The sequence below is a fragment of the Mustela nigripes genome, chromosome X (assembly GCF_022355385.1).
Source record: "Mustela nigripes isolate SB6536 chromosome X, MUSNIG.SB6536, whole genome shotgun sequence".
Taxonomy (NCBI): Eukaryota; Metazoa; Chordata; class Mammalia; order Carnivora; family Mustelidae; genus Mustela; species Mustela nigripes.
Window position 1 is genome coordinate 14,798,661 of NC_081575.1, and position 9,788 is coordinate 14,808,448.

At 41.0% G+C, this 9,788-nt stretch overlaps 1 protein-coding gene across 1 annotated transcript in view; it reads right to left on the reverse strand.

Moving 5' to 3' along the window:
* LOC132007709 (transmembrane 9 superfamily member 2-like) overlaps nt 1-9,788 on the reverse strand; it is a 60,827-nt gene that overhangs the window by 40,666 nt on the left and 10,373 nt on the right. The window contains exons 3-5 of the mRNA XM_059385974.1: nt 8,758-8,851; nt 4,358-4,485; nt 3,925-4,051 (exon numbers count right to left, since the gene is read on the reverse strand). Coding sequence (XP_059241957.1) covers nt 3,925-4,051; nt 4,358-4,485; nt 8,758-8,851 — 349 coding nt within the window. The remainder of the gene's footprint in view (nt 1-3,924; nt 4,052-4,357; nt 4,486-8,757; nt 8,852-9,788) is intronic.

The window sequence follows — 9,788 nt, forward strand, 5'->3', positions numbered from 1 at the left end:
GCCTGGGTGGCTCAGTGGGTTAAAGCCTCGGCCTTAGGCTCAGGTCATGATCCCAGGGTCCTGGAATCAAGTCCCACATCGGGCTCTCTGCTCAGCAGGGATCCTGCTTCCCCCTCTCTCTCTGTCTGCCTCTTTGCCTACTTGTGATCTCCGTCTGTCAAATAAATAAATAAAATCTTTAAATTTTTTTTAAAAAATAAAAAATCGTTTTCCTTTGCAAGAAGGTGTTGAATGAAGTGTTGCCAGTAGAGGGCGCTGGACAAACATTACCAGGGAGAAGAGTTTGGATTTCTGGTTGAGGGGAGCTCTGGCTTCTAGGCTCCCGCTCCAGTTTCTCCAGTGAACACAACCTCTAAAGAATTAATGGATCCATGTGTCTCAACAAAAAGAAAGATAAAAAGACATCAGGGTTGGGGTGGGAGGGAGGGATGAGTAGGCAGAAGGAAGAACACAGATTTATAGGGCTGTGAGACTACTCAGTAGGATACCCTTACAGTAGGTATGTGTCATTATACATTTGTCCAAACCCATAAAATGTACAACACGAAGAGTGAACCCTACTGAAAACTGTGCTCTCTGGGCGATAATGCTGTGTCAATGTAGGTTTATCAGTTGTAACAAATGTGCCACACTCTGGTGAGTGATACTGATCATGAGCAAGGCTATCTATGCACATGGGGGAGGGCAAGGGGTCTGAGGGAAAATCTCTGCACCTGCCTCTCAATTTTTCTCTGAACCTAAAACATCTAAATAATAAATCTGGTTTTTTGGAGGGGGGATCCTGGGTGGCACAGTTGGTTAACTGTCTGACTCTCGGTTTCAGCTCATGGTCATGGTCTCAGGGTCATGGGATCTAGCCCCAAGTCAGACTCCACACACAGCACAGAATCAGCTTGTCCCCCTTTTTCTCTTTTTCAAGTAAATAAAATCTTAAAAATAATAATAATAAATTCATTTGTTAAAAAGGAGACATCATTTGTCTCTTGAAAGAATGCACCACTATCTTATCTCACCAAGAAATCAAACTTGAATCTGATCAAGCCAGCAGATCCATCTGCCAATTTTCAAGAACTAAAAGAGAACATGCAGCCTTGTTTGGATGAATGATACAGGGATAGACAAAAGGATAGACATGGGATAAATCAAATATTTTAAAATGCTAATTTGGGGGCGCCTGGGTGGCTCAGTGGGTTAAGCCGCTGCCTTCGGCTCAGGTCATGATCTCGGGGTCCTGGGATCGAGTCCCGCATCGGGCTCTCTGCTCAGCAGGGAGCCTGCTTCCTCCTCTCTCTCTCTCTGCCTGCCTCTCTGTCTACTTGTGATCTCTCTCTGTCAAATAAATAAATAAAATCTTTAAAAAAAAAAATAAAATAAAATAAAATGCTAATTTGGGGCATGTTTCTGGCTCAGTTGGAAGAGCATCCAACTCTTGATCTTGGACTCATGAATTCAAGCCCCTCTTGGGTGTAAAGATTACTTAAATAGAACTGTAAAAAAAATTAAAACGCGGGGCGCCTGGGTGGCTCAGTGGGTTAAAGCCTCTGCCTTCAGCTCAGGTCGTGATCTCAGGGTCCTGGGATCGAGCCCTGCATCGGGCTCTCTGTTCAGTGGGGAGCCTGCTTCCCCCTCTCTCTGCCTACTTGTGACCTCTGTCTGTCAAATAAATAAATAAATAAAATCTTTTTTAAAAATAAAAAAAAAATTAAAACGCTTATGATAGAATCTAGGTACTGGGGTGCCTGTATGGCTCAGTGGGTTAAGCCTCTGCCTTCAGATCAGGTCATGATCTCAGGGTCCTGGGATCAAGCCCCACATTGGGCTCTCTGCTCAGCAGGGAGCCTGCTTCTCCCACTCTCTCTGCCTGTCTCTGCCTACTTGTGATCTCTGTCTCCATCAAATAAATAAAATCTTAAAAAAAAAAAGAATCTAGGCACTGCGTATATGAGTGTCCACTACATAATGAATTAAGCTTTTCTATGTGTTTGAAATTGCTCATAATAAAAGATTTTAAAAAGATATATGAGGGGTGCCTGGGTGGCTCAGTTGGTTAAGCATCTGTCTTCAGCTCAGGTCAAGATCTCAGGGTCCTTGGATCGAGCCCCACATCAGGCTCCCTGCTTAGCGGGGAGCCTGCTTCTCCCTTTCCCTCTGCCTGCTGCTCCCCATGCTTGTGCTCTCCCTGTGTCAAATAAATAAATAAATAAAATCTTTAAATTTTTTTTAAATCTAAAAATCTTCAAAAAAAACATTTAGGGGTGCCTGGCTGGCTCAGTCAGAAGAACATGTGATGCTTGATCTTGGGGTCCTGAGTTCCAGCCCCAGGATAGGTGTAGAAATGACTAAGACTAAGTAAACTAAAAAAATTTAATAGATAAATAGTAAGTCCCTCAAATATGACCAAAATCACCAAGATGGTGCATAAATGACTGAAATTTCAGAAGTACTGCACTTTTCTCTGGAAAGAAACAGTTAAGTGCACCATCAGTTAGACAACCAAGGCAGAAACTGAGCAGTCACCCTACACTCTTCCTTCTCCTGTCCCTTTTGTCCCCATCACTGACCTGCATCAAGTCACCATACAGAAAACAGATCAAAAGCAGTGCTGCCCTGGTGGAGCCCTTTCACGTCCGTTCGGCCCCTTAGTCATGCACCATGGCAGCCCCAAGACACTCCTGCTAGTCTGGAGCCTGGTAGGAGACTGCCTGAGAACCGCAAGGCAGAACAGTGTGATTGGGACATCCAAGCTAGAAAGATCAGAGCTAGAGTCCACTTCTGCCACGTAACTAGCTTTATGCCTCTAGTCATGCCACAGCCTCTCGGAGACTGAGTCTCACCTTCTGTAAAATGACAGCAGTGGATCCCCACAACAGGGCCATTCTCAGGATGAAATCAATCACTGTCTAAAGCAATACAACATCGGGGTGCCTGGGTGGCTCAGTGGGTTAAGGCTTCTGCCTTCAGCTCAGGTCATGATCTCAGGGTCCTGGGATGGAGCCCCTCATCGGGCTCTCTGCTCAGCGGGGAGCCTGCTTCCTCCTATCTCTCTGCCTATCTCTCTGCCTGCTTGTGATCTCTGTCTGTCAAATAAATGAATAAAATCTTAAAAAAAAAAAAAGGTGTTGGCAATGAGCCATCTTACACCGAACATCAATGCAATATTTTAAAAATAAATAAATAAATAAAGCAACATAACATCGCTCCTGGCCCGAAAAGAGGCATTCAATACAATTCTCCTCACCATTGGACACAGGACCTCCCTCCATGACCTGGCTTCTGCCTACTCCCCATTTTAGCTTCATCTCTAGCTGTACTTTCCAAACCCCAAAACTTATGCTGAGAGACATGCTCGACTCCTCACAGTCCGCCAATCACATCATCCTACTTCAGACTTCCAAGCTTTTTTTTTTTAATTTATTTATTTGACACAGAGAGAGAGATCACAAGTAGGCAGAGAGGCAGGCAGAGAGAGAGGAGGAAGCAGGCTCCCCGCTGAGCAGAGAGTGGGGAGCCTGCTTCCCGATGTGGGGCTTCCCTGCTTCTCGATGTGGGGCTCGATCCCAGGACCCTGGGTCATGACCTGAGCTGAAGGCAGAGGCTTAACCCACCAAGCCACCCAGGCGCCACGACTTCCAAGCTCTAGATCACATTGATCTCCCTCTAGAAATGCTCACCCACCCATTTATTTCACAAATACTTTTTCATTCCCTCCATTATATCCTCCTTGTCCCTTTTATACAGGGCCACCTCCTTACTCAGGACTGGGAACTTTGTGAGGACAGAGACCATACCTACTTGAGTTTGTATTCCCAACACCTAGCCCAAAACCTAGAAGATGGTAGGTGTCCCGTTAATGTTTGCTAAGTGACTATAACAGAAAGCAAATTACAAGCAACTTATATTCTATAGTAAGTTCTCAACACTTACGCGGATAGCGCAAACATCTTTTGCTGTGCCATCTTTGGTAATAAAACAGCCTATCGGAAATCCTGTTGTGCAGTACTTTCCATCCTCAATAACGTGACACCATATTACTGGCATATTATCAATAATCCTAAACATAAATAAAAAATAAAAGATTTAACAAGCATGCATGTCACACCAAGCAATACCAACATCATCTTGCATATATTTAATTCAAATATGTATTCAAAGTCACAAAAAATAGTCTATAATTTCAAGTATTAATTAAAACTACTTTTTTTTAAAAAAAACTATTGAAAGGACTTAAAATTTTTAATCAAAGTCACAAAAATAGTGTACAATTTCAAGTACTAAAACTACTTTTTTTTATAAAAAACTACTTCTGAAAGGACTTAAAAAATTAAGTCATGTTATCTCAGTGTTATCGCAAACCTACCAGTGATGTTGATAGTTTAGTTGTATCCCTTTCTTCAAAAAAGCCAGTTTTTTCTTGTGGTGGTCATTTCCTTTATCGTAGGATTTTACACAGACTTTTCTACATGTTTCTGTCTTGTTAAAAGAAAACTGTTAAAAAACATTTAAAATAATTAAAGATTTGACTACATTTTAGAAAACAAGTGTCACAAAATAAGCACTTTACCTTACAGATAAAACTTGTTCTCAGAGATTTAAGTATGCCATTAGCCTCAATACTCTCTCCTTTGAGTTTCAATTCATACCTGAAATGATTACACTACACACACACAAACATATAATACACACATGCACGCACACGCACACACACACATGCGCACATACATTGACAATATGCTTTCACCACTAAGCAGAAGAATTTTCCTTCTTCAGTAACACATAAGGTGGGATATAATATCTACTGTAACTTCCTAAGACCACCTTGATATGGAACCCTTCACTTAAAAGTGGTAACAAAATTGATTTTAGTGATGGTCACACAATGCTCTGAATATACTAAAAAAAATTAAGTCAAAGGGGCGCCTGGGTGGCTTAGTCAGTTAAGTGTCTGCCTTTGGCTCAGTCCATGATCTCAGGGTCCTGGGATTGAGCCCTGCATCAAGCTCCTTGCTCAGCGGGGAGTCTGCTTCTCCCTCTCCCACTCCCCACCCCTGGCTTATACCCTCTCTCAAATAAATAAAATCTTTAACAAACAGAAAATAAAAAATAAACAAACGTTAAATCAGATATTTCAAGGGGTGCCTGGCTGACTCAGTCAATGCAGCATGCAACTCTTGATCTCCAGGCTGTGAGTTCAAGCCCCACCTTGGGTGTGTAGAGCTTACTTTAAAAAAAAATGGCCACTTCAAATAGGTGAATTCTTTGGTATGTGAATATTTCTCAATAGAGCTGTTAATAAAAAAGTATTAATAAAATATTTCATACTTTTAATATGAAACCTCTTATTTACAAAGTCTAGCTATCAAGGATTATCAGGATGAAGTACCAGTGTTACTAATCAGGAAATAATGGGCAAGAATAAACTATGAAAAAGAGTTATAGTAAGGACCTCATACCCTGAAATCATACAAATATTAACCAAAAAGTTCCCTATTGGCAGCTGAGAAGAACACTGTCATCTTTCTTTCTTCCTATCTTTCTTTCTCTCTTTCTAGTACTATCATGTTCTTCATTTCAAGGGACAGCACTCCTTGAAAAAGTTCCCTTTTTTGTTAGGACAATGGTACTCCACGCAGGTATTTTGTGCAACTTTAATTATCAAAAAGCTAATGCCTGGGGCGCCTGGGTGGCTCAGTGGGTTAAAGCCTCTGCCTTCGGCTCAGGTCATATCCCAGGGTCCTGAGATGGAGCCCCTCATCGGGCTCTCTGCTCAGCGGGGAGCCTGCTTCCTCCTCTCTCTCTGCCTGCCTCTCTGCCTACTTGTGATCTCTCTCTGTCAAATAAGTAAATAAAATCTTTAAAAAAATTTTTTTTTAAAAAGCTAATGCCTGGGATGCCTGGGTGGCTCAGTTGGTTGAGCGGCTGCCTTCAGCTCAGGTCATGATCCCAGCGTCATGGGATTGAGTCCCACATCGGGCTCCTTGCCCCACAGGGAGCCTGCTTCTCCCTCTGACTCTGCCTGCCACTCTGTCTGCCTGTGCTCGCTCTCGCTTGCTCTCTCTCCGACAGATAAATAAATAAAATCTTAAAAAGAAGCTAATGCCTGACACACAGACCAAAGAAACAGATCAACAGAGAACCCAGAAATAGAACTCTACAACTATACCTGTGTGATTTTTTTGACAAACATGCAAAAGCAATTCAGAGAAGGAATGACAGTCTTTTGAACAGATAGTGTTGAAGCAACTTGACTTCTACTCGCCAAAAAAAAGAAACCCAAAAAGCAAAACCAAAAAAATTCTCTAATTTCAATCCAAACCTCTACCTGATACAAAATAACTCAAAAAAGATTACAGACTTAAATATATAAATTATAAAAGTTTCAGAAGGAAACATAAAAGAAAATCTTCAAGACCTAAAGGCTTATGTCATGTGTTCTTAGACTAGACACCAAAAACACACTCCATAAAAAGGAAATTTGATTATTGGACCTCATAAAAATTAATGTTTGCTCTGTGGAATACTCTGTTAAGAAGATGAAAACAGGGGCGCCTGGGTGGCTCAGTGGGTTAAAGCCTCTGCTTTCGGCTCAGGTCATGATCCCAGGGTCCTGGGATCGAGCCCCGCATCGGGCTCTCTGCTCAGCAGGAAGCCTGTTTCCTCCTCTCTCTCTGCCTGCCTCTCTGCCTACTTGTGATCTCTGTCTGTCAAATAAATCAATAAAATATTTAAAAAAAAAAAAGAAGAAGATGAAAACACGGGGCACCTGGGTGGCTCAGAGGTTAAGTAAGTGTCTGCCTTTGGCTTGCATGGCAGTCCCAGGATCCTGGGATCAAGACCCAGAAAAACTGCTTCTCCCTCTTCCACTCCCCCTGCTTGTGTTCCCTCTCTTGCTGTGTCTCTGTCAAATAAATAAATAAAATCTACAAAAAATAAAATAGATGAAGACACAGGGGTGTCTGGCTGGCCCAGTTTGTTAGAGCACACTATTCCTGATCTCAGAGTCATGAGTTTGAGCCTCAAGTTGAGCAGAGAGATTATTTAAAAATAAAATCTTGGGGCGCCTGGGTGGCTCAGTGGGTTAAAGCCTCTGCCTTCAGCTCAGGTCATGATCTCAGGGTTCTGGGATCGAGCCCCTCATAGGGCTCTCTGCTCAGCAGGGAGCCTGCTTCCCCCTCTCTCTCTGCCTGCCTCTCTGCCTACCTGTGATCTCTGTCAAATAAATAAATTAAATATTTTTTAAAAATAAATAAATAAAAAATAAAATCTTAAAAAAAAAAAAAGATGATGGAAACAAAAGCTACAGACTGGGAAAAAACTATTTGTAAACTACTGCCCTAACAAAGGAATCACACCTAGAATATATAAGGAATTCTGAAAACTCAATAGTAAAGGTACAAACAATCCAAATATAAAAGGGGTAAAAGAGGAGACAGAGGGCCTGGGTGGCTTAGTCAGTTAAGCATCTTTTTCAGCTCAGGTCATGATCCTGGGGTCCTGGGATCAAGCCCCCCACAACAGGCTCCCTGCTTAGAGGGGAGTCTGCTTGTCTCTCTCCTTCTGCCTCTTCCCCTGCTTCTGTTCCCTCTGTCTCTCTCTCTCTCTCTCTCTCTCCCCCAAATGAATAAATAAAATCTTTTAAAAAATAAATTAAATTGGGGCGCCTGGGTGGCTCAGTGGGTTAAGCCGCTGCCTTCGGCTCAGGTCATGATCTCAGAGTCCTAGGATCGAGTCCCGCATCGGGCTCTCTGCTCAGCAGAGAGCCTGCTTCCCTCTCTCTCTCTCTCTGGCTGCCTCTCCGTGTACTTGTGATTTCTCTCTGTCAAATTAATAAATAAAATCTTTTAAAAAAATAAAAAATAAAAAAATAATAATAAAATAAAAAATAAATTAAATAAATGAGTGAATAAAAATCCTAAAAAAAAGTTTAAAAGAAGCTAATTCCCAATGGTTTCACAAGAGTATATATAAATTAATATTGAGCAAACTACATACTTTTAAAAAAAGTTTTATTTAAGTAATCTCCAAACCCCATGCAGGGCTCAAACTCACAGCCCTAAGACCAAGAGTTGCATACATCTCTGACTGAGCTAGCCAGTTGCCCCCAAACAAAACACTTTCAATATGTGCAGTGTATTGTACTTCAAGTAGACTTCAATGAACTTGGAAAAAAAAGAAGAAAAAAGTTAATGCCTTCATAATCATAACTGCTTATGAAAACATCCCTACTCTATCCCCGAATCTATTAAGGTATCGAAGGCAAAATCAATACACAATGACAGTCCAATGACATCTGCTTATACCACCTTACCCAAAACATGTAGGAACAATAAAGGAAACCGTTTTCTTTACAAAGCAAAAGTGGTTATGTGGAACCACTCCCTACTGCAGATAGTTCGAAGAGCACATATTCAGGCATTCTTCTGACAATACCACATCCTATCTCCTTTCCTTTTTCTCTGCCTCCTTCTAAAACAGACTCTTTGTGGGGCGCCAGGGTGGCTCAGTCGGTTAGGCTCAGGTCATGATCCCAGGGTCCTGGGATCAAGTCCTGCATCAGGTTCCCTGCTTGGTAGGAAACCTGCTTCCTTCTCCCCCACTCCCCCTGCTTGTGTTCCCTCTCTTGTTGTGTCTCTCTCTGTCAACTAAATAAAATCTTTAAAAAGAAAATAAAAATATAACAGACTTTCTGCTACAATTTTAAGTAGCCAGTTCTGAAAAGATTCCATTTAAAACAATATTATATAAGATCCACTGAATAACCTTATAGGGAGATGATGTTATTCGTTCTCCGAATAGTACTTGTCCAAGATTTTCAGAAGGGTTTTTCTTCCCAGAGGCTTGACAGAAGTCAAAGCTAGAGGGAAAGTTCAAGGAAGGAAAAAAAAATCAGCAAAGAAATTAATCTTTGTAATTTGTCAAGCCTCTCCACTGTTAATGGTAGATACTTCTAAAAACATGACCCAGAAGGTCTCTAATAATGATTTATAGACCTCATTTTTTAAACCGTTTAATCTCTTATAACTATGAATTCATTATTTAAAATGCTTATGGTACTGCTCTTGACTTTTATAATGTAGATAATCACAATCTTAATAAAACTCACAGTATCTTCAGGGTTAAACTTCAAATTACATTTTTTAAAAAGCAAAGAATAGTTTAAAATCTGTACTAAGGGGCGCCTGGGTGGCTCAGTGGGTTAGGCCGCTGCCTTCGGCTCAGGTCATGATCTCAGGGTCCTGGGATCGAGTCCCGCATCGGGCTCTCTGCTCAGCAGGGAGCCTGCTTCCTCCTCTCTATCTCTGCCTGCCTCTCTCCCTACTTGTAATCTCTCTCTGTCAAATAAATAAATAAAAAAAAATCTTTAAAAAAAATAAAATAAAATAAAATAAAATCTGTACTAATTCTAACCTGAGACATTTAGAAACTGCTGTTATCAGTTCTGATCAAAGGGGAACTTAAACAACAAGATCCCTTTTCAATTACAGGCCCATAGACTCACTCACAAATCAAATGGTTACCACATGGAAAGAATTACAACTGCCTTTAAGCAAATGGGAATACATAAAATTAAATATAAAATGGTAAAAAGAGAAAATCAATGGTAGGTACGTGTAATATTTTAAATGCTCGTGCTAACACCCTATGTCTAAATGTGGCATTTTAATGAAAATTAGACCTGGTTTTATTTCTGTTTAATTAGTAGAAATAAATACCAGAGGGAGCTACAATCATTTTTCTTTTTTTTTTAAAGATTTTATTTATTTATTTGACAGAGAGAGATCACAAGTAGG